This window comes from Gadus macrocephalus, chromosome 17 (assembly GCF_031168955.1).
Source record: "Gadus macrocephalus chromosome 17, ASM3116895v1".
NCBI classification, from domain to species: Eukaryota; Metazoa; Chordata; class Actinopteri; order Gadiformes; family Gadidae; genus Gadus; species Gadus macrocephalus.
The window spans coordinates 8633814-8658059 of NC_082398.1; the positions used below are offsets into that span (position 1 = coordinate 8633814).

The following is a 24246-nucleotide window of genomic DNA, read 5'->3' on the forward strand; positions in this document are numbered from 1 at the left end:
TCCGACGAGGAACACGGGCTGAGCAAGCTCAGCTCAGCTCAGTACATGAAATGCTCAGAATAGGCAAGGCAAGGCAAGGCAACTTTATTTATAGAGCACTTTTCATACACAGACTCAAAGTGCTTCACATATAAACATTGTCATACAATAAAATAAAATAATAGATATTTAGCTGAAAGCTAAAGCAAATATAAAATAGAAAAAGGCATTTTAGTATTAAAATAGAAAATAAAGGCAAAGTTAAATGTATTTAAGATTTAGCAGAAAGCTATAGCAAACATAAAAGTCTTCAGTCTTGTTTTAAAGGTGCTCAGAGTTGGGGCAAGTCTTAAATCCTCTGGGAGTTTATTCCAGCTATTTGTTGCATAGTAACTAAATCCTGCTTTTCCATGTTTTGTGTTTACTCTGGGGATAATTAACAGATTGGTCTCAGAGGATCTTAGTGGTCTAGAAGGCTGATGTAGTGGAAGCATATCAGTTAAATATTTTGGGCCTAAACCATGTAGGGATTTATAGGTTAGCAACATGATTTTAAAGTCAATTCTCTGACCTACAGGAAGCCAATGTAACGATTTCAGAATTGGTGTAATATGATCAAATTTTTTGGTCTTTGTTAGAACTCTAGCAGCAGCATTCTGAACAAGCTGAAGCTTCCTCAGAGTTTGTTTTGGGAGACCTGTAAGGAGACCATTGCAGTAATCAAGCTTACTAGTGATAAAGGCATGTACAAGTTTTTGTAAGTCTTCGGTGGACATGAGCCCTCTAAGTCTTGCTACATTTTTAAGGTGATAATATGCAGATTTTGTAACTGATTTGATGTGACTGTCGAAATGTAAATCTGAATCCATGATAACCCCTAGATTTCTGGCTTTGATTTAGGTTTTCAGGGACAGAGAGTGAAGGTGTTCGGTTACTTTAAGCCTTTCCGTTTTAGAACCAAATACAATTATCTCTGTTTTGTCCTCATTTAGTTGAAGGAAATTTCGGCACATCCATTCTTTCACTTGCTCAATGCACTGGCACAGCAGATCTATGGGCCGATAGTCATTTGGTGATAGCGATACATAGATTTGCGTGTCATCAGCATAGCAATGATGGTCAATATTGTTATTTTGCATGATTTGCCCTAGTGGGAGCATGTAGATGTTGAATAAAGAGGGTCCTAAGATCGAACCTTGTGGGACTCCACATGTCACATTGGTTGATTCTGATACAAAGTCGCCAATGGAAACAAAGTAGTTCCTATTTTGTAGGTAGGACCTGAACCAATTTAAGACGGTGCCTGAAAGCCCCACCCAGTTTTCTAACCTGTCCAGAAGTAATGTATGGTCTACAGTGTCGAATGCAGCACTGAGGTCAAGTAGCATTAGTATTGAGATTTTGCCAGAGTCTGTGTTAAGACGGATGTCGTTTACAACTTCAATAAGGGCGGTCTCCGTGCTGTGCAGGGGTCGAAATCCTGATTGGAAGGTGTCATAGCAACCAGTTGATGCCAGGAAGTGATTAAGTTGCTGGAGGACAACTTTCTCAATGATTTTACTTATGAAGGGTAGATTTGATATTGGTCTGTAGTTGTTAATAACAGAGGCATCTAGGCTCCGCTTTTTTAAAAGGGGTTTAATAACTGCAGTTTTCAAAGCTTTTGGGAAATTGCCTGACTGGAGAGAGTTGTTAACTATCTGCAATATGTCTGCTGCTAGGCAGTCGAAAACATTCTTAAAGAGGTTGGTAGGTATAGTATCAAGGCAACAGGTGGATGTCTTTAGTTGTGTCACAGTTTCCACAAGATTTTGAGAGTCTATAACATTAAAGCATGCCATCCTTGCCACGTTATTTTTGCCTGAACAGGGTGGTAGTCCAACATTTTTGTTTGAAGTGGAGATATTGATGGCGCGTCTGATACCTTCAATTTTATCAGTATAAAAAGCTGCAAACTCATTGCATTTCTGCGTGGAATGGAGATCAGGTGGAATTTGTGTTGGGGGGTTGGTCAGTCTGTCAACAGTTGCAAATAGGGTTTTTGCATTATTAGTGTTGGTTTTAATGATATTGGAGAAAAATGTTTCTCTAGCATTTTTTAAGTCTAAATTGTAGGCACGGAGGCTCTCTTTATAGATATCATGGTGAATATGAAGTTTTGTTTTACGCCAGATGCGTTCAACCTTCCTGCATTCTTTTTTCTGTGCTGTTACAGAAGCAGCTTTTCTCCAGGGTGCCTTTTGCTTTCCAGAAATCGTTTTAACCTTATAAGGTGCAATGACATCTATGACTTTCAAAATTTTCAAATTAAAGTTTTCTACAAGATCATCAACAGAACATGGGTTTAGAGGTGGTAGCAAGGAGATGGCCATTTTAAAAAGTACATTAGAATCTTCATTGATATACCGTTTTTTGACAGCGTTTGATTTTGTCTGTATGTCGGGAATAAAAGATATGTTAAAGAAAACACAAAAGTGGTCAGACAAGGAAGGATCAGCCACAGAGAGATCAGAAACATTGAGGCCCTTTGTGATAACCAGGTCTAGAGTGTGCCCCTTACAATGAGTAGCCAATGAGTTCACATGTTGAGACAGTTCAAATGTGTCCAAAATGGTAAAAAGTTTTTTTGCACACTTGTCATTCAAATCATCAGTATGAAAATTGAAGTCACCAGTTATAACTAGACAGTCAAATTCTGTGGAGATGCTAGACAATAATTCTGTGAAGTCATCGAAAAAATTTGCAGAATATGTGGGTGGCCTGTAAATAATTAATAGGAGAACTCTGGGGGAGCATTTCAATACAGCACTAAGGTATTCGAATGATGGAAAATCACCAAATAACATCTGTTTCCCCTGAAATACATTTTTAAATATAGCAGCAACCCCTCCACCTCTTTTTCCAGATCTACATGCATCAAAAAAGTTATAGTCGGGAGGAGCTGTCTCTATCAGAACGGTTGCACTGTTATTTTGTTCCAGCCATGTTTCAGTTAAAAACATAAAATCCAGTTTAGAAGTGTTAATAAAATCATTAACTAAAAATGATTTGTTATTAAGAGACCTCACATTAAGTAGAGCCATCCTGATGGTGCTGTTGATAGGCTTTAAGGTTGTTTTTGGTTTGGAGGCAATAGATATGAGATTTGTGAGGTTAGCAGTGTGTCTAAGTTTCCCTTGGTTTACTCTCTTAGTGGTTACAGCATGAATGCGAAAGTTGCCCTGCTTTGACGTAGGCAACCTTGGGTTCAGCAGATTATGAGAAACTTCCTTTATACTGTGTCTACGGCTGAACCCTTTTTTGTCTCAGTAATACTCAGGACTACTATCAGTACGGTGGTGGGGGTGGGGCGCCATCCTCCTGGGTGATAGCAGCCTGCGGCCATGACGTGGCGATGCTATCATTGACACAGATGCAAGTTTGATGCCAGCATATTCCAGTTTCTTAAATTCGGCTGGAAAATCGCAAAGGGAGACATCAGAGACTCTATCCCAGCTGGAGTTGTTGTTGTGGCTATGGGAGAGATGAGACTGGAGGTCATCGTCGATGGGGGAATGCAGAGGAGGGGGGTGGCCGTTCCTCGCCAAGCCAGCATCAGCGATGGGGGAGGGCACAGTGTTGATGGCGTCGGGCGGGCTGTTGTCTCTCTTCAAGGTCTGTGGGCTGTCTGCTATCTGTGTGTCAGATAGTGGCAGAGTAGTTGTGTGGTTGCTGTAGTCTCGCTTCTGCTCAACCTGTGCTCTGATTGTGGCCTGTGCGTCAGACCATGGCAAGATTGTGGCCTGTGCGTAAAGCGAGAAGAGAAGATTGTGTATCCAATAGATCAGTGTAATCCCTCTTCAGAAGTTCTGACTGTTCTCTTTGAATATCATTAAATCCTGCATGCACAATAATCTGTGAGATTTTGGGGTTTTCCAATATGATTTTGGCTAGTTTATGGTTGATATCACTAACCATTCCATATGGGAAGATGCATGTTTTGATCTTCTTACCGGTTATATCCTTGATAGTTGAGTCTCCTATAATCAGAGTGCCTGGTTCATCTGTCTCTGAGATGGGCCCTTGTTGGACGGTGGCAGACACATGCGCAGCCCGCCTCCGTGGCGACTGGTTGTTCCGTCTCTGTCCGCACTGTCCGTCCGGACGCATCTCGGGGCTCAGGTGCATCGGTGGCAGGCGCGTTCTTGGACTCTTGAAGTGGCAGGAACCGGTTCTTCAGTGGCAGGGTTAATTTCAGTGACGGGCTAATCCGGCTGATACATGTAACTTTAGCTTTGGGTAGCTTAGCATTTGGCGTTGAGTGAACTTGTTGATTCACTTTGGTATGTTGCTTTGGCTTAGCGCCGACTCTGTGCCAGTGAGACGCAGCTGGAACTGTCTCTCTCTTGTCCAGCTTCGGGAAGGATACAGTGTAGCTTTGGTCATCTTGCTGTATCTGAGTGAGCTCAGCAAACTCACCCATCGGCACTGTATCCTGTAGGAGTCCTTTGCATTTTTCTACTGCTGCTAGTCTCGTTTCAATTAAAGCCAATGTCTTTTCCAGTTTGGCGCAGTCTGTGCATTTCCCAGTCTCCGTGCCTGAGATATCCGAATGCGGAGGCATGTTGGCGATAGGAAAGTCCAAGGCTTTTTCTGCGGTCTGATCCGGGAGTAGAATAGATTGATTGTAAATCCACCGTCTCTATTGTATTGGTCAAATTGGTTTCAAGTACACGGTTCAATTCCAAGTTTATTTCTAGGTTATGAAACACCAAGTTACCATCACTTGCAGTAGATGACAGCAGAGAAAAAGAAGACACCTTGTAGGCCTAAGGTTGAATCCTGATCCTTCGTGTCAACTGCACAGAATCACAAATTTCATTTAAATTTCTATTTTAATATTTCATGTATTTATTTTTTCGTATGAATGAACTACCTACTTTCTATGACTAGGTATTAGTAAACATTTACAACGTAGTGTTTAGCATTTACTTTATTCCTTTGTGAATTCTGATTCATGAGGTTAGGGCATCTTGCTCTGGTATACCTACAGGTAGACTGCCGACATTGGGTATCGAAACAAGACACTTTCAAACCAGGCATGTCTAAGCACACCATCTAGTGTCTACTGACAGAACTGCAGTCGCCGCCAACTGTTGCGTCGGCTCTACATTATCGAAGAATCAAGTTAGGTTCTATTTCATGTATGACGAGCTTTCAAATGTTATTACACAGACAGTGGTGTCATTCTTTTTTTTCATAATGTAAAGCTGTCCACCCCTTCCCCAACTTGGCAGCAATTTGGCCATGTGTGGGGAAACTCATTGACCTACAGGCTATTCAAGGTCTTGTCTGATTATTTTCACTCTCCTGCAGGTGGTGGTTGCCGGTGGCTGGTGCTGGTGATGGTGGATGCGGCTGATGGTGGATGCGGCTGATGGTGGATGCGGCTGATGGCGGTGGCTGCTGCTGCTGGTGGCTTGAGCTGGCTGGTGCCGGCAAACACTGCTGCTGCTGGTCGCTGCTGCTTGAGGCGATGGCTGCATGAGCTGGCTGGTGGTGGCGAAGGATGGTGGTGTCGATTTCTGCTGCTAGTGGTGGCGGCTTGTGCTGGCGACGGCTGTTGGTGGTGGCGACTGCCGGTGGCTGCTGGTGGTGGTGGCGGCGGCGACGGCTGCGATTGTTGTTCTTCCTTTCGACCTGATGCACTTTGCTATCCTTAACCTCAGCCTGATGTATGTGGAGTATTTTCTTTGTTTATTAATAACTTATAATATTCCTCCCTGTTCCTTCACTTTGTTCTTGTTTTACAAGTGAGATATATATGCACACCTGGTTACACATTTGTTGTTCTGGTTCCACACATGATTAAATTTGTTTTATTTATTGATACCCCCTGGCTCTACTTTGCTGTTTTGTTCACACTTACTTCATGTTTCTTTCGTTGTTCTTAGTCATACTTGTTCCCACTTGTTTTTGGTTCCACAAACCTCAGCCTGATATATGTGGGGAGGATTTTTTTCTAAACACGCATCTGAAACACTGGGTCCAGCTTTACATGGTGCAACCTCCTTTGCAGCGTGCAGATGTTAGGCAGTGAATCTGCATTTGCTGGAGGGTTTTATAACCAGTGGTCCATTTTATTTGTATTGCCTTTTTAATTTTCTCCTTTCCTCACCGTATTCCTCTCACTTGTACAATATTCATCCCTGTTCCTTCACTGTGTTCTTCTTGTTCAAGTTGGATACACACACACACACACACACACACACACACACACACACACACACACACACACACACACACACACACACACACACACACACACACACACACACACACACACACACACACACACACACACACACACACACACACATTCTTGTCTCACTCATTGTTAAATAAAAAATTCTTGTCTCACTCATTGTTAAATTATCCAAGCGTCATGATTTGTTATTCTTTAATATATTTGATACTTTGTGAATGGCTTAGTCTTAAAACATCATAGTTGTGTGGTCAGCTCCTGCCTCATCAGAAGAAGTTGCCTGGAAACTAAATGCTAAATGGACTGTTGCTACTCTGCTTTCTCAATCGCTCTCTGACCAAGGGTAAGTGAATCGGAATTACAAGCAAAATCAAGGATATCCAATAGTCCAGTTGCGCAAAAATGAACATCTTGTATCGTCTTTGATTTCAGAACAGATTTAGTAAGATTAAGGTCAAGTAGCTTAGTGCTACCCATGCTAACTCGATACTTTACCTTTTCAATCATGCTCTCATCTGCATTTTCTTCGGCAAAGGAGCACAACACACAGAAGTCCTCTGCATTCCCTAGAAACAATGGTTTTCATAAGTTTTTAAAACTCCAATCATTCTGTGAGTAAATAAAAAATGGTACACTACAAATGTATAATTTGTTAATAAAAAAGAAAAAACATTTCAAAAAAGTATTCACACACATAGTATACTTAAATATATACATGTGTTAGGGCTGGGCGATATGGACCAAAAGACATATCTCGATATCTTCAAGCAGAATATCGATATAAGATAAATATCGATATTTGTCGAGGGGGGGGCATTACTATTTCTACCGTTCGGAATTGAATACAGTTTGGTGGTTGAATAAACCGTGGACTAGACACTTTCTCCGCCTCGTATTTGAGAACATTATAATATATAACATCACGGCCAAAAGCTTTGTGCGCCTCCGAAATATTATGAATCGTTACGACGTGATGACGTATGTACAAGAGCCTACCGTGGCCGGGCCACAGTTGCGACGGCCAACGGCCACGGCCAGATGGCCTAGTGTGAGTGCAGGCCGGAGTACAATGGGGCCAGTTTAGCACGGTTAGGTGTGAAAACGGCCAACGGCCACGGCCAGATGGCCTAGTGTGAGTGCACCCTAAGAAAGTAGCTGTTAAAAAAACACAAAAACACAAAACAACAAAAGCTCAAACAAATGGCCTACCCAGTTGTTAATGTCCACTGACATGCCAAGCCAGTAAAATCTGGAGGATATTGCTGTGCAGATTTTCAGGATGCCCGTATGTCCCCCCATTGGAGAGGAGTGAAACTCTATTCATACGGTTCATCTACGTCACGTTTTCTGGAACGCCGCCATTTGCACGACCGATCTCGCCAAGTATAGCCGCCCACACCGCTCATCTGAATGTGAGAGAGAGACAGAGATATTATCGATTTTAGGCTCCGATCCTTATTTGTTATCCCTAGTTTTTTTTTTGTCCATTAGTATGCTTGCCTCAAATCAATCTTCATGACATATATATTTATTTAGTCCACAACCCCTCCCCATACAGTGGAGATATCTTGAAAGCGTTCAAGAGCACTGATGCCTACCAATATGCTGTGGCTGGATGGGTGAAGGACGCTAAAGTGAGGCACTTGGCCACCAATAATCTTTATCTGATAAGGGCAAAGTTAAGTACTAAATATTTGTGACTTCTTGTGAACAATTTGTGGTGGGTTACTATCATTGATCGTTGAAATCAGTCATCAAATCATAGACGATAATTTCGCAGGGGACGCTTAGGACGAGTTTTCTTCAAGATTCATTTTGTATACCCACAACAAAACCCGATTTGAATTATTATGGATTATTTTGGACAATGAATGAGGTATTAATACCAATACTCTTTGGCTGGGACGATGTCAACATTGGGTATATGGAGCACAACATAGTGGGTCATATGTCAACGTTTTTTGTATGCATTTTATTCATTAGTAAGCTACATGGATATGCCATCTTTCAGAACCTTTCATTACCTGCACTAAAGAGAATAAAAGAGCGCATCCTCCTTGTTTGATTGTGGTCGTAGGTGTTGTTGTTGGTGCTGAGTTACCAAGATGACGGCGCAAAGCTACAGTGACGTCACGTGAACCTTATGAATAAAGAGTTGTCTTGCCTTCTCTTTGGATTGAATGGCTCTTCTGCTCCCAACGTAGAGCTCTCCTTCTGCAGTGAACATTCATCAAAGAACTTTCATCATTAAAGAGCTATCTTACCAAGACACTATCCACACATTTTATTGTATGTATTGGTCTATCTACATACTGTACCCCTGAAATCTTCAATTGTGATGTTATAAACAAGCATCAAAAGATTCTCCCCATATTCTTACAGTGTACGTAGGGTGAGTTGTGGTTTAAAATAATGTGATTATGCAGTGGGAGCATTATTTGATGGAGGCAATTGGTCTATCCACATACTTTACCCCTGCTATCTTAAATAAAGACGTTATAAACAAGCATCAAAATATGCTCCCCATATCCTTAGTGTACATAGGGTGAGTAGTGGTTTAAAAAAATGTGATTCTGCAGTGGGAGCATTATTTTAAAGAGGCAATTGGTCTATCCACATAGGCTACTTTACCCCTGCTATCTTAAATAAAGACGTTATAAACAAGCAAGTATTTCAGATACTCACATTTTAATTTGAATTTTGAAGCGTACCTCCTACGGTTTATTTTCTGGAACTTATCAAAGCCATCCGGGAATTTTCCCAGAGACAGGAGGTCAAACGATTGCTTCCATCTTTCCTCCATAGCTTCACAAACACAAGTATTTAGAATTTATGCAACACGATAAATATCTTGTTATAACAAGAAAAGATGTCCCCCCCCCCCCTCCCCCTCCACCACCGATGAAAACTTTCTCCGCTCCCGGGCCAGACCCGTAAAGATAACACATATATCATCTTATTTCTACATTCATTAGAACATATTTGTAAGATAGTTGCGCAGTTAAAAACACGTTTCTACAGAAAATACTCATCATCAGCCTAAAAGATAGCAGAAACTGATGTGTGCGCACGCAGGATCCTCTCACTTTCGCGACGCGCATGCGCAGAACCACTAGGTAGCAGAATTTGAAGGGGTAGCAGGAATTGGCAGACACCGTGTTTCCATCTTTGTGCCATTCAAGTGAACGTGGTAAGCGAAATTATACTCTGAAATGTATTATGTTTTCAATTTTTCTGGTTATTATGTTATTTAATGGCTAACATAACTAAGCACAAGTGGACGTAAACTTAGTGGTTTATGGTCAGAATCCCTCCAATCATCTTGTGCGCCAATTCACTAACCAACGTTAAGTAGGCTAACTCTTATTAACTTAGCAAAGGGATGTTAGCCGTCGAATTCTAAATTCTAATTATGTTGTATTTTTGGACGATTGACCAGGACTCAGGCTGTAGGTCTACCAGTAAGATGAGTACGACGGAGTATTAGGGCCACACATGAAGAAAAAAAATATTTCTGCCGTGACGAGATCAAGGTCGACACGTCGACTTTAAAATCAACATGTCGACATTAAACTCGAAATGTCGACAATAAAGTTGAAATATGATGTCGACTTTAAAGTTTAAAGTCGACATTAACTCGAGGATACAGTTGAAATGAGTTGGGAGAGATAGCAACCGCTCCACAGGGCCTGCCCTGAATCCAATGGCTTGTGTGGATAATTTGGTAAAATTGTATTTCAGAATCGGGTTTAACAATAAAGAGACCCTCGCTGTTTTAGCGCAGAGCCACAGTGTGGTAATTAATGTAAGGACGCTGAAAAGGTTGTGCGGAAAAATTCGTCTGTTCAGAACCTGAACAGACGTGCTAATTTAGGCCTACTAGTCGACGTGTCGACTTTAATCTCGTCACGGCAAAAATATATTTTTTCTTCATGCGTGGCCCTAATACTCCGTCGTAGATTAGTAACTCACTGGAGGAGGTGAGACACCACATTAATTCTGTTCATGCAACATTGGTGAGTTTATCAACATTAAATACGATCAGATATGAAAGACCAATGTGTTCATGAAAGGGGCCCTCCATGGAGAGAGTGGCAATTTAGGAGAACGATATGACTTTATTACGACGGAGTATTACGCTACATGCCCACTGCACCGTCAGTCAACGGACGTGGGAAGGCGTGGCTGACGGATGGGGGAGTAGTCTTTGCAGAGGCATCCGTCAGCCAATCAAATCGCTTCGCCGGGTTCTTCCCGCTTCTTCCTGCTTGTTGCGATGCAAGATTACCCGCTTTCCCGCTTTCCAGTATCGTCAGAGCCCGAGTCTCGTCACAGTGCTTAAATTTGCATACGCTATCTGATTGGATGACGGAACCGTCGCTGCCGAAAAAGTTGAAAAATTTTCAACTTTCTGACGGTGGCGAACGCTCCAACTGAACGGACGGATCCACAATGCATTGCGCGTCCGTCCCCATTCAAAGTCAATGGGCAACGGTCAACTGACGGAGGTAGTGGGCACGGGGCGTTACGCTTCGTGCCCACTGCACCCATAACATTGTGTTGGTAGTGGTACATGTACTTTTTAAATAACCATAACTTCAAACGGTTTGGTTTGTTATAAACGTCAGAGATGTAGTTATGACACTGGATAGGCCTACATTTGATAGAATAATGAAAAATAGAATAATGTTCTAAAATAGGTACAATATCATAACCACGTTAATAACGTTTGTAATAAACCAAACCGTTTGTAAATCGGTTGAAAATTGAGCAAGTTATGGTTATTTAAAAAGTACATTTACCACTACCAACACAATGTTATGGGTGAGCAGTTTACTGTGGTAAGATGTGGTAAGATGGCCGGTGATGTTCTAGACGCCACCGTAAGGCATCTAGTTAATATATATATCTATGGCCCAGAGCGTCTGCAGAGGAACGGAAAATGGACACGTCGAGATTAAAGTCGATATGATGTTTCAATTTTGCTCTCGACATTTCGAGTTTAAAGTCGACACGTCGAGATTAAAGTCGACATGACATTTCAACTTTATTCTCGACATTTCGAGTTTAATGTTGACATGTTGACTTTAAAGTCGACGTGTCGATTTTAATCTCGTCACGGCAAAAATATTTATTTTCTTCACGTGTGGCCCTAATACTCCATCGTATTTTATTCATGAAAAATATGTGGGTTTTAAGACAGTTAATTGGTAGCTCAATAGCAACTGTTGACTTTGATATTTTTTTTCGTATTACACAATGCTGAAGTTCGCAAGGTTAAGCTGCATAGAGCGACTGATTCTTTGTTGTTTAACCTCTTCAGTCGCGGTAAAGCCGCTTTAATTGGTCTAGATTATCTAAGAGAGTCTATACAGTCTTTAAAACACAGTTTACAATTGATGTAACCTTTATTTGATTAGTTTAAATTACAAAAAGGGGAGATTTCACTGCTTATTTTGCATCTGGACCATTTTAGAACTGGTCCTGATTGAATACCACTACACCTACACTCTTCCAATCTGGACTAGATTATCATAGTAAGCCTATACATTATTAAAAACGTAGTTTCAGATTTTTGAACCTTTTCCCTATTTGTGAATATGCAATAAAAACACATTTCAACGCTTCTTTGTGGTCCAGACCACATTAGAACTTGTTCTGATTAAAAACCACTACACCTAGACTCGTCAAATTGGGACTAGATTATCACAGTGAGGCTATACATTATATAAAACATAGTTTCCGATTATATAATGAATATCCTCACTGTGATAATCTAGTCCAGATTTGAAAGAAATGGTCCAGATGCAAAAAAAGCAGTGAAATCTCCCCTAACTCCCCTAACTAATCAAATAAAGGTTACATAAATTGTAAACTGTGTTTTAAAGACTGTTTAGACTCTCTTAGATAATCTAGAACAATTTAAGCGGCTTTACCGCGACTGAAGAGGTTAAACAACAAAGAATCAGTCGCTCCATGCCGCTCGTTAAGAATTCCTTAACCTTTCCTTAACTGCCGAATTGGATGCTGCGAATCGGATGCCAACTTCAGCGTCGTCAGGATTACCTAGAATTAGGGATGCAAATTATCGAGTAATTCATTAATCGATAGTTGTTTCATCTTATCGATCGATGATCGATTAATTGATAAGCGGCAATTCTGAGAAGCTGAATTTCCTTCTGAATGTGACACATTTAGGTGGTAATTCAACGAAGTCGTTTAGTTGTTGTACTTTAAAATACATTTACATTTAGGGCATTTAGCAGACGCTTTTATCCAAAGCGACTTACAATAAGTACATTTGTCAAGATACTTCCACATATTGTGCATTTGGCGTCTTTGTCGTCATTAACCAACTTAAAGTGGCTCCATACTGCACTCCGTTTTGCCCTCTTCATCGTGTCACTGTGTTCGAAATCGTTCCCTATACACTCGTTCCCTATTCCCTATATAGTGTACATGATATAGTGCACTATATAGGGAATAGGGAACGAGAATTCGGACACTACGCTGAACATTTCTAAACGTCATTTGCGTCAGTAAATGCGCCGGATATTTGTGTGACGCAGACAGATACGCCCACATAAACAAACCGGGCACTCACGACGAAAGCTGGAGGTTGTATTGATGTTGAATGTTACATTTCCTTGTTTAATTAATTTTGAATGTTTAATATTCTATGTTAAATCCCAAATAAATTGTTGACATTTCTAAACGAAAGCCGGAGACTTAAATGTATTCGTTTTCGCGGTTATTCGGCTTCTTCTTCTCCCCTGGAAAAATACAACCGCATTGCATTGTGGTATACGGGAGTAACATGTAGGGAACATCGTATGTACCCTATTTTAAGTCCACTATATAGTGCCCTATATAGTGGACCAATGAGAATTCGAACACCCTAGAAAATGGCGTGCCGTGCACCCTATTTAGTGCACCACATCCATGATAGGGAACGATTTCGAACACAGCTAGTAGTGTCCCGCTTTTCGTTTGTCTTGTTCTGCTTCGCTTGTGATCCCGCTTGTGTTCCCGCGTGTGCGTCAAGTACGTCTGGCGTCAAGCGCGCCCTCACGTGGACGGTTGGGGAATTACGGGTTAAAAATGCGATTAATTGCAAGTAATTTATTTTAATCGAGTAATCTCTTATCGACAATTAATCGATAATCGATTAATTGTTTGCATCCCTACCTAGAATGTGTTAAGGTTGTAGTTAAGGTTGTTTATCTGCAATGTGTTAAGGTTGTATGTAAACAGTATTGGACATTATGTTGTCTGTTTGTGGTGAAGGAGGACTTTGCCGATATCAGGGCCAACTTTCCACAACAAAGTGGAACCGCCTCTGTATGGCAGAGAAAAAGCGATTCACGCAGATCGAGGAAAAAACGTTGTTTATGGAGTCTCTTGGTAAACCACTTTTTACATAATTAAATACTTTGACATATTTGACTTAGTACATTGCTATACAGGTGGTAGCTGTACACATCACTTCTTCTTTTGTGTGTGTGTGTGTGTGTGTGTGTATGCGGGGGGCGGGGGGGGGGGGGGGGGTTGGGTGTGTCTGTGTGTGTGTGTGTGTGTGTGTGTGTGTGTGTGTATGTGCGTGTGTGTGTGTGTGTGTCAGGCCTGTCCTTGACTCCAGCCTTCAAGAGGAGAAAGAAGCCAGGCCAAGGGAGAGTATGCTCACCTGAAGAGACAGACTCTGAGGAAGAGGAGCTGTGGACCTCTGGATTGACCGGTACAAAGACATTTGCTAGACTTTCAAAGCCCTGACTTAATCCTTACCCGCAGTTAGTCAGAAATAGTAAAAAACTAAAAAGCAACCTTATAGTAAGCTAGGTTTTATACTTTGTTGGTTGTTGGAAGCTTATACTACCTTTTAGTCAGTTAGTAGTAGTAAGTAGGATACATCCTTACTCATAGACAATTTGTAGTTAATAGGTTATACGTCATGTTATGTGAATTCTACAGTAAGTCAGTAATATACTTCCTCAGTTGTTATTAGCTTCTAAACTACCGTTGAGTCAGTTGGTCATAGTTAATAGAGTACACCCTTACATATGGTCTGTTTGTTATCATTAATTGTCGCATCCTAACTCATATAGTCAGTTGGTAATAGTAAACAGCTTACATCCTAACCTAAAGTCAGTTATATCAGCAGGTGCTGGAGTGTGGGAGCCACCAATAGTCAGACAGGGGTCTCTACAACAGCCCAGTACGTCAGATGCAGTTTCTGTGCAGGTATAAAACAGCACACATCACCTTCCAGTGTTACCCACAGACCAAGGACCAATGTGTGGTGCGCGGGGGGGGGGGGGGGGGGGGTAGTTTAGTTTTTACCTGAACTTGTGATTCTGTGACATTCAAGGAATGAATTTCAACAGACAACTAAAGCTGGAGGTTTTTATTTCAGTTACAAATAAACTCAAGACCTACCTGAACCAATATTTAACTTTTTTAGGAAAAATTAAATAAATAGTAACAATATACTACTAGGTACAACAAGGCAACTAACTAAAATAATGAAACTGCATTAGCCTAATGTGCAAAGCTTGCATGCCCCATCAGAACACTTAATTCTACGTGGGTTCCTGAACAATAACTCAAGTGCCCGATCATACGGGTTCTCATTCGGCCTTCAGCAGACAGTTTTATCCAAAGCGACATCAGTTAATACACACATGGACACACCGACGGCAGAGTCAACCATGCAAGGCGACAGCCAGCTCGTCAGGAGCAGTTTGGGTTAAGTGTCTTGCTCAGGGACACATCAACACTCAGCTAGGAGAAGCTGGGTATCGAACAAGCAACCTTTCGGTTACAAGACAACTGCTCTACCTCCTGAGCTAAGCCAACCCATAAACATGCTGCCAGGTGTTCCCCTTGAAGACTGTTCCTGAGGTCTGTTTTTTATCTGGGGATAAAAACAAATAAAATGTATTATCAATAAAGTATTAAAATGCCCATTACTTCAAGAAATATACTAAGGAATATTCTATGTGCTTACCCTATTCATAGCTGAGAAATCCCGCTCGCAATTCACAGATGAGACTGGGACAATCAGGGCAATGCTGGCAAGGAGACTGAGGCAGAGGTAGAGGTCTAACCACTCATCATACTCACTCGCCAGCAGAGTCAGGAGCTCCTCCTGGCTCTTGTTCTTGAATGAAAGATATAGCACATAAGAGAAAGAGAGAGAGATTTTCACATACCTGTAATTACCCTGTAATGATATGGTTTTTTGAAAGAAAACCACTCTTGGAGGAGCACCTTCTCTTGGTCTGGACAGAATTTTTTTGCCAGAGTCTGCAGCTGTGCAATGGACATATTGTCAGGGAGGGCAGCCGACTGAGGTCTAAGGACATGGAAGGCTCCTAGGATGTCCAGCTCCTTGAACCTCCTTTTCAGTTCTGTCTCCAGGCCAGTAATCTAGGGTTTGATGACCTACAATGAACAGATCAGCACATTTTCTCTACCAGGAACAGAAGGATCGAAATTACTTTCCCTACTCTTATTTTTTTAAAGTTAAAATCTACACTAATCTGTTTCCACCTCACCTGTTGTTTCAGCAACATTTTGTCTGCTGTCCTCCTGGCCTATATTAATCAGTATTTCTCCTGAATTTTAGGTGACTTATATATTTTATTAGAATAGGTAGCCTGATCAGGGACTGAGGTTGCAAATTAGCTATCTAGCTACAAACCTTTTATGTATTCACATCTGCAAGTTGTGTCATGGCCTTGCCATGTCATGTTTGTAATAATGAGCACTGCTTTGTCCCTGCTAAATAAACTACAAAAAAAACAGCCCGGCCCCTGAGAAGCACTGGGTTGTTTGATGCCTAGGAAAATTCGAAATAAATGTATTATATATTTAATAAACATTTACTAGCCACAGCCATTTGACTGTTCAACTTAATTTCAGACTAAGCTAACTACCTCTTCAAGCTGCTCCGTCTCGTCTGGACGAGGCCTTTTTTGGCGCAGAAATTTTTTTTCAGAGTCAGAATAAAATAATATTAAGAATAGAATGTAATAAATGTTTTCTAATCTTTTTGATATGGGCACCGTATAGGCCTATCTAAACTATAACCGCATTTCATCTTAATCGCTGTCTTCGCTGCGTTACCAACGACGTTGTCTATGATGACGGGTGCGGGATGTTCAATATCAATAACGTTGAGTTCATAAAGCTAATATTACCTTTTCTGAGTTAACAAAAAATGTAAGCAAGTGTGTTAGACCACAGTATACCTTTGGTCAACTGCAAATGTCACTGACCGTCTTCTCTGTGCCAAATACATTTTTCCATTGACCTCAAGCATTGCGCGTGGACAGGAGGAGCGGGCGAATCAGCCGTCAGTGAGTGTGCATGTAACTCTGCGTTTACATGCGGACACATCTGATCCGCATAGATGTGGAAGAACAGCTCAATCGGAATAGAAAAGTATCATATATATACGCCTCCATCGGAATAGAATCACTTCAATCACTTCAATTTATTGTATGTGACAAATAAAAACACTTGAACTTGAACTTGAACTTGAATACAATTATCTGTTCGGAATTGAATTCTATGCGGAATAGAAGAGGTGGTGTAGTCCGCTATAAACACTTATTCCGATTAGTTTGGGGTTTAAGAGCAGCTGCAGTAGTTCGCAATTGGTCCACTCCGTCTGTACTTTAATGCACACCGAACTTTACCGCTGTCAAGGAAAGTGGATTTATTGCCTGATTCACGTCTTTGTTATTATCACTCCGTAGTAGTTACAGTAGTCTGTTAACTTATCAACCCCAGCGTGTCCGGTTGCTAAGCGACGGGTGACATCGGTGGGTTCATGTGTTCGCGTATCGTCGCTCTCTCTCCGTCTCCGTCTCCGCGTGTGTGTGTGTGTTTGTGAACGAGAATGACAGGGAGAACGAGTGCTATGCGGAGATGAATGAACGGACCGATTTTTAGATTTCCAAATCGCGTAAAAAAAAAAAATACAGAATCAATTCGTGGCGTTCGATGTTGATTCTGTGGCGCCGCGCCACACAATGGTCTATTTATGGGAAACACTGCCTTCAGCAGCCTTACCATGTCTTGTCCTCTTTATGGTACCTGCTTCATGACTCATGGATTAAGTGTATTAATGACAGTAGCACGATGTATAACCTTAGACAGATTGTTGCTAGGAGGTAAGTTGTGTCCTACCCAGAAACATAAAGCAGGGAGTACTCATAACTAGAGGTTCTGTTTGTCAGAGTCTCTCAGGGCGGGGCAGGAGTGACCAGGAGGTCTCTGGAGGGACCATTCCTGCTCATCCAGAGACCGACCCCACCAGAGCAGGAGCAGAGAGGGGCTCTGCAGTCCAGGAGGAGGTCTCATTAGGTTAGCTTTGATCCCACCACTGCTTCCCTGCAATAACAACGTTGTTGTGCACGCATAGTATGTAACTGTGTATGTGTATGTGAAATGTTTTCACAGTTATCTACCAAAAACCGGAAGTACCTAAGGATGACGACTACTTCTGTAAGTGGACCCTCTCTCTCGCTCTCTCTTTCTCTCTCAGTATGTACTTAGTACATACTATTTCTGTTCAGTGTCTACTACTTGACGGTACTACACTTGACAGTGTAGTACAGTCTACAGCTATTCGTAGAACGCCTCCGAACGCTTCCGAACATCGCCGAAACTCCACCGGATGTTTGGAGATGACGTGTCTCCCCTCAGATGCCGGCAAAATTACCTTGATAAGTTACCTGTTTTCCGTCTTGTCATCGTTGCTATTAAATTAAAAATGTCCCCTGGTACGTCCCGGAACTCCGCACCAGCCTACAAAATTCAAATGTCCCCCTACCGCAACGCTCTGCAAGCTGCAAAATCCTCCCACTTCTCCACCCTTCATTAACAGCACCAACCGGAACCCCCGCATCCTGTTCTCCACTGTCCACAAACTCTTAAAGCCGCCGGACATCAATCCACCCTCCTCACCTGACCTCTGTAACTCTTCCTTCGTCGCCTTTAAAGGAGACATATTATGGTGTTTTCCCAACAAGTAAACATAGTATTTGAGTTCCAGAAAACATGTTTTTGAATCTGTGCTGGAAATAGCTTTTTGGAAAAAAAATATCGTCTACCGCTATTCCCCTCTGTTTCAGTCCCTCCAGAATGCGCTGTTTCTGGTGTCTGTAGCATTGATGCAAATGAGCTGCTGCCCATTGACCAATGAGCTGTCAGACTGAACCACAGCATGGAGGAGAAGGGGTTGTTGCCGTTTGCTGACTCCTGGAGCTCTATATCTATATTATATAATATAACATAATAATAATATTATATACGGGTATTTATGTAATCTATCTAATATCACGGCCAAAAGCTATATGCGCCTCGGATGATATTATGAATAATAAAGACTGTCTGACGTCTCTCGTACTTCCACAAGTAAAGACTCGTAGTGGGGGATATCTCGGCCATGGTTGAGAAGAATTGGGGGGAAGGAACTTTGGCATTAACTTTGGCTGCCGGACTGCCTCCGAGCTCCCCGCGCCGGAGCTGCCGGCCGCCGTCGAAGCCGTCCGGCCGCAGTCCGGCAGCTCGGGCGGTGAGCTGAACTGGCGCCGAAGCTAGGTGGCAGCTCCAGTGGACTAGCAGTTCCGGCGGTCAAGCAGCTCCGGCTAGGGTAGCTCGGCGGCAGTCAGGCAGCTCAGCTCCGGGAGTACAATCCCTTTCTACTCCATGACTCCTCCTCCCGACTTCCCTTCGGCGGCAGCTCCGGTGGGGTGAGCTCGGCGCTAGAGAAAGGGATTGCACTCCCGGAGCTTAGCTGCAGGGCTAGCGCCGAGTTCCTCCCGCCGGAGCTGCTCGTCCGCTGGTGCACACAATCTTAGCGATGCTCTGATTGGAGGGGAGTGGGGAAGTGGGAGGTAATATTCAAATATGCCACCTTCCTACGTAGAAGGGGGCGCCGAAACTGACTCGCTCGTTTGGTAGCTGGAGGCGGGCTGCTTCAAGAAATGCGTATCACTCAAAACATCATGTACGGACTTATTTCAAAGTTTGTATGCGTGTGGGAGCACCATCTACCCACAACAACACCCCAAATCCCAGGGAAAGTGCTGTTTTCATCATATGTCCCCTTTAACAATAAAATCTCCCAAATAAACAGCTCCCCGACTGGCGCCCTCAGTAAGCTGCTGCTGAATCCCTTATTCACTCCTTCATCTCGTCCCGTCTAGACTATTGCAACTCCCTCCTCACTGGCATCACCTCTCATTCCCTCCATAGACTCCAGTGGTCCAACACTCTGCTGCGCGCCTCCTCACTCACACCCGGTCTCGTGAACACATCACTCCCGTTCTCTACACTCTCCACTGGCTCCCAATCAAACAACGTATCAATTTCAAAATCCTCCTCCTGACTTTCAAAGCCCTCCATCACCTGGCCCCAAATCCCGTTTAAAAACCGACCTCTTTTCCCAAGCCTCTGACCTCTTCTACCCATGACCACCCTTATCCCTATCTAATATCACACTCCACCTTGCTTCTGTTCTCTGTTATGCTGTCTGCCGCTCGTCCCCTTTGATTGTCATCACCCTCTTCGTGTTTTTGTCTGCGTCACTGTAAGCGTCTTTGGGTCACTGAAAAAGCGCTATAGAAAATGAATGAATTATTATTATTATTATTAAAATCACCTCTGTGTCTCCAGTCTGTGATGAGTGTAGGACCTTCTTCCTCGAAGAGTGCGAGGTCCACGGCCCTATCTTGTTCATGGCTGATCGCCCCGTTGCTGTCGGAGAGAAAGACAGAGCCAAGAAGACGCTGCCCGCTGGGTTTGAGGTATGTGTCATACTTTAACCCCATAAAGTTCTCCACGTCCACTGAGACAGTATAACATTCATTGTTTCATACATTTCTCAGCTGAAAAAAACCCCCGTAATATGAAGTTACAGTAACATTGCCAAAATTGATGAATATTTCTCTCTCCCCCAATGGTTCTTCTTCCTCCTGATTCCATCACTCCCCCCATTTCCCTCTGTCTGCTGCTCTTTGTGACTCCCTCTCTGAACTCCCCCCTCTCTCCCCCTTGTCCCCACCCCCTCTTTCCTTTCCTCCCTCTCTCTTCCTGTGTACATCTCTCTCTTCATCTCGTATTCTATCTCTCCTCCCTCCTCCATCTCTCCCTCCCTCTCTATGTATTTCTCTCACTCCATGACTCTCCTCCTCTCCCCGTCTCTGTCTCATGTGGGGTAGATCAGAGATCCTGGGATCCCAGGGGCCGGTCTAGGGGTGTTTTACTGTGGAGACGGTGGCCTTCCCATTGGAACACACTTTGGACCCTACGAAGGACACAGGACCGATGAAGAGGGAGCCCTGGAGAGTGGATACTCTCGGGAGGTCCGTGTATTTGTGTGTTCATTTATTTGGATCTAGACTTGTACGTGTGCTTGTGTTGAGTTCATTGGATGGCATAGATTCTGATTAACAAATGACTCCAGATCTACGAGAGCAGACACAATGAATACATTGATGCAAGGAGAGAGACACATTCTAACTGGATGAGGTAGGACCCTATTCACTTTCATACGATCTACTGCATGAACAATGTTCACAATTTTCCATGGTTGATAGCATTTATTTTCTCTCATGACTGTGATTAGATCCACAATATTTTCTGTTTTGGTTTGACATAAGCAGAAGATACACTGTAAAGGTGTGTTGAAGTACCTGTCTGTGTGTTAGGTATGTCAAGTGTGCTCGTAATGAAGTGGAACAGAACCTAATAGCGTTTCAGTGCAAAGGAGGGATTCTGTATCGCTCCTGTTGCTTCGTGACCTCAGGAGAAGAGCTCTTGGTCTGGTATGGGGACGAATACGCCAGACATCTGGGAATCGGATTTGATCAACTGTGGAGCTCTACTAAAGGTCTGCCTTCAAGTCTGTCTTTCTGTCAGGGTTTGGTTTCTATACGGCACTTCATTACCACATCTCTCTCATTAAAATTCAAAAGAGCTTGGACAGTAAAGATTTACATTGCCAAAGCAGTTAAGAAATTAGACAGGTAATAGTAAAAAAATAGTAAAATACAATATACAAAAGATGACAGCAGAAAATAAATCTTACTTGGAAAAAGGTCTAAATGCAAAATATACAGTACCATGGAGGTTACAAAAAGACTATACATGTATACAAATTTAGATATGCTTGATTAGGTTGATCAGGGTGTGCAGCCTATTCAGGCCCCAAAGTCTAAACCACCTGACTCCAGAAGGTGAGGCTGCCTAAACCAGCCGTCAGCAGCACTCTCAAAAATATAATATTCATGACTCTCTCTTTCTCCTAGGAGGGAAATCCCAGCTGACTCCAGCACAGGCTTTCCCCTGTCCCGAGTGTCCGTTCTCCTACACGTCTCAGGTCTTCCTCCACATACACATGAAGAGGAGCCATGGTGACCTGAACGACAGACAGCTGAAGAGCGGAGAAATCAAGGTGGAGCCTAGTCTCCTCCCATACGTCGCAGCCTCCTCTCAAGAACCAATCGGAGCCTCCCCGGGAACCGTCCAAAGGACAAGTCAGATTCCAGCAGAAGGAGCCAGACGCCACAGTTGTGAGCAGTGCAGGAAAACCTTTAGTCGCTCTTATACTCTGAAGAGTCACCAGCGCATCCACACGGGAGAGAAACCTTACCACTGTCAACAGTGTGGGAAAACCTTTAGTCGCTCTTATACTCTGAAGATTCACCAGCGCATCCACACGGGGGAGAAACCTTACCACTGTCAACAGTGTGGGAAAACATTTAGTACATCTGGTAATCTGAGGCTTCACCAGCGCATCCACACGGGAGAGAGACCATACCACTGTCAACAGTGTGGGAAAACATTTAGTACATCTGGTAATCTGAGGCTTCACCAGCGCATCCACACGGGAGAGAGACCATACCACTGTCAACAGTGTGGGAAAACATTTGGTAAATATAATACTCTAAAGTTTCACCAGCGCATTCACACGGGAGAGAAACCATACAACTGTCAACAGTGTGGGAAAACATTTGGTCGATCTAGTACTCTGAAGAAACACCAACAACTTCACAAAGGAGTCTCCACCCAAACAATCGTGTGAAGAAACAAAATGGTTCCCAGACATTGTCATTATAATCAAATAAAAAAATGGTTCATCCTGTTTTTGTGATGGTTTTGAATAAAGTTTTTTGCCTAAGATCTACCTGATTTTGAGTTCACCTTTTGCCTTCTCTGTTGGACTTTTTGCCCTTTTTGGATTTTGCCCACGTTTTGGAATTTTGTGATCTTCTGTGTTTTCGCCCAAAGACTTTGTTATAATAAACCACATTTCAGATTTGCAGATCCGGGCTCGATCCCCAACTCTTGACATTTTTATGTTTAAAGGGCACATGAACGGTTTTAATTGTTTATCTGATCAACTTCATGTATTTATTTATATTCACGTCTGTATGAGTGAAGGTTTTTACCTTAAAAAATTTGCTGAAGAAAAATAGTTGGAGAGAACATGTTGCTAACTAAATTATTTATGACGACGTCAGTAAGGTAGGCCTCGTAGATCTCACGTTATTTTTACATTTATTGCATTTTATTTAAATAATTATCCTGTAAAGATGCAAATAAAATCGGATATCCAGTGTTGAGATGTCGGTTTTGTCTGGATAAAATAGAAGCAGTCCGACATGTTGGTGAATTATATTTATGTCCTGTTATAACGTTTAGGATGTAAGGGGTGAGCCGAGGTCCCGTTACTGACCACCAGAGTGAAGCACGGCACCACGAAGATGTTCCCCGTCAACGGATTGAGTGAACTTTTTTAGAATAAGTGATCAATATTCCGATAATAATGACTGTTCGAAGTCCTTCAATGGTAGTGAGAAAAAAAGCATGTCGGATTTAAACCGTTAAAGAGATCTTTGATTCGGTAAGCGGAGTTGACTGCTTCAACAGTCAGTGAACAAATAATATGATATGTGTAGATATATGTATCATATTTGTTGAAGCATCCCGACATGTTGGTGAGCACTTTATTGGCATTTCATAAGTATTTAATATCATTTTGAAGGACAGCTTCTAAACTTTAATTCAAGCCCAGTTGCGAGTCTGTCTAATAGCGGGTATATTATTGCTCACAATGTTAACGATAACTGCCGTCTTCTCTCTCTCTCTCTCTCTCTCTCTCTCTCTCTCTCTCTCTCTCTCTCTCTCTCTCTCTCTCTCTCTCTCTCTCTCTCTCTCTCTCTCTCTCTCTCTCTCTCTCTCTCTCTCTCTCTCTCTCTCTCTCTCTCTCTCTCTCTCTCTCTCTCTCTCTCTCTCTCTCTCTCTCTCTCTCTCTCTCTCTCTCTCCCCCCCCCACTTAATTGGATGTAATTGTGATGAAGTGTTAACGACTCCAAATCAAGTGTTCTCATTATCCACACGCACACATTGATTGACACACAGAAACACGCATGCACGGATACACAAAAGGTACACACGTATACAGACATTTAACAACACACTTGTGTTTAAACTAAAACTTTTACACTCCTGGTAATTGTGACTCTTTAACAGCCACCTGCCCTCTCACCCTCCCACTCATAAGGTTAGGGGAGAGGTTAGGAGGTGATAGGAGGTAATAGAGGTGAGTGATGGGTGAGAGGTTGGTCGGCTTAGCTCAGGAGGTAGAGCAGTTGTCTTGTAACCGATAGGTTGCTAGTTCAATCCCCTTGCTGAGTGTCAATGTGTCCCTGAGCAAGACACTTAACCCTAACTGCTCCTGACGAGCTGGCTGTCGCCTTGCATGGTTGACTCTGCCGTCATTGTGTCAATGTGTGTATTAACCGATGGAAGTCGCTTTGGATAAAAGCGTCTGCCAAATGCCCTAATTGTAGTGGAGTGGAGGAGAACCAGGGGAAGGGCTGGGCAATAGAGGGGGTTGAACATGAGGGTCACAAGAACTACTTCAAAGTTCAGTTCATGCAAAATAAAATAAATAAATTCATAGTTCAGTATTGAACTAGTTCAATAACAGCATTTTTTTAGAAACT

At 42.6% G+C, this 24246-nt stretch overlaps 1 protein-coding gene and 1 long non-coding RNA gene across 4 annotated transcripts; both read left to right on the top strand.

The window, feature by feature from the left end:
- The first annotated feature begins 5055 nt into the window (after window positions 1-5055).
- LOC132445630 (uncharacterized) lies at window positions 5056-8492 on the top strand. Its single transcript, XR_009522666.1, has 2 exons — window positions 5056-6104; window positions 8377-8492. It is a non-coding gene; the product is annotated as an uncharacterized LOC132445630 (long non-coding RNA).
- Window positions 8493-9335: 843 nt separating this feature from the next.
- On the top strand, window positions 9336-22911 carry LOC132445495 (histone-lysine N-methyltransferase PRDM9-like). Of its 3 annotated transcripts, none has more exons than XM_060035491.1 (11): window positions 9336-9413; window positions 13511-13627; window positions 13845-13958; window positions 14379-14461; window positions 17467-17593; window positions 17690-17734; window positions 19910-20040; window positions 20455-20598; window positions 20700-20764; window positions 20944-21125; window positions 21544-22911. In XM_060035491.1, the coding sequence occupies exons 2-11, from the start codon at window positions 13567-13569 to the stop codon at window positions 22317-22319; spliced, it is 1728 nt and encodes a 575-aa protein (XP_059891474.1). In that variant the 5' UTR covers window positions 9336-9413; window positions 13511-13566; the 3' UTR covers window positions 22320-22911. The 3 variants fall into 3 exon arrangements, with proteins under 3 accessions (XP_059891474.1, XP_059891475.1, XP_059891476.1); XM_060035492.1 differs by having other exon boundaries at window positions 14382-14461; window positions 21544-22909; XM_060035493.1 differs by lacking the exon at window positions 17690-17734.
- The last annotated feature ends 1335 nt before the right edge of the window (window positions 22912-24246 follow it).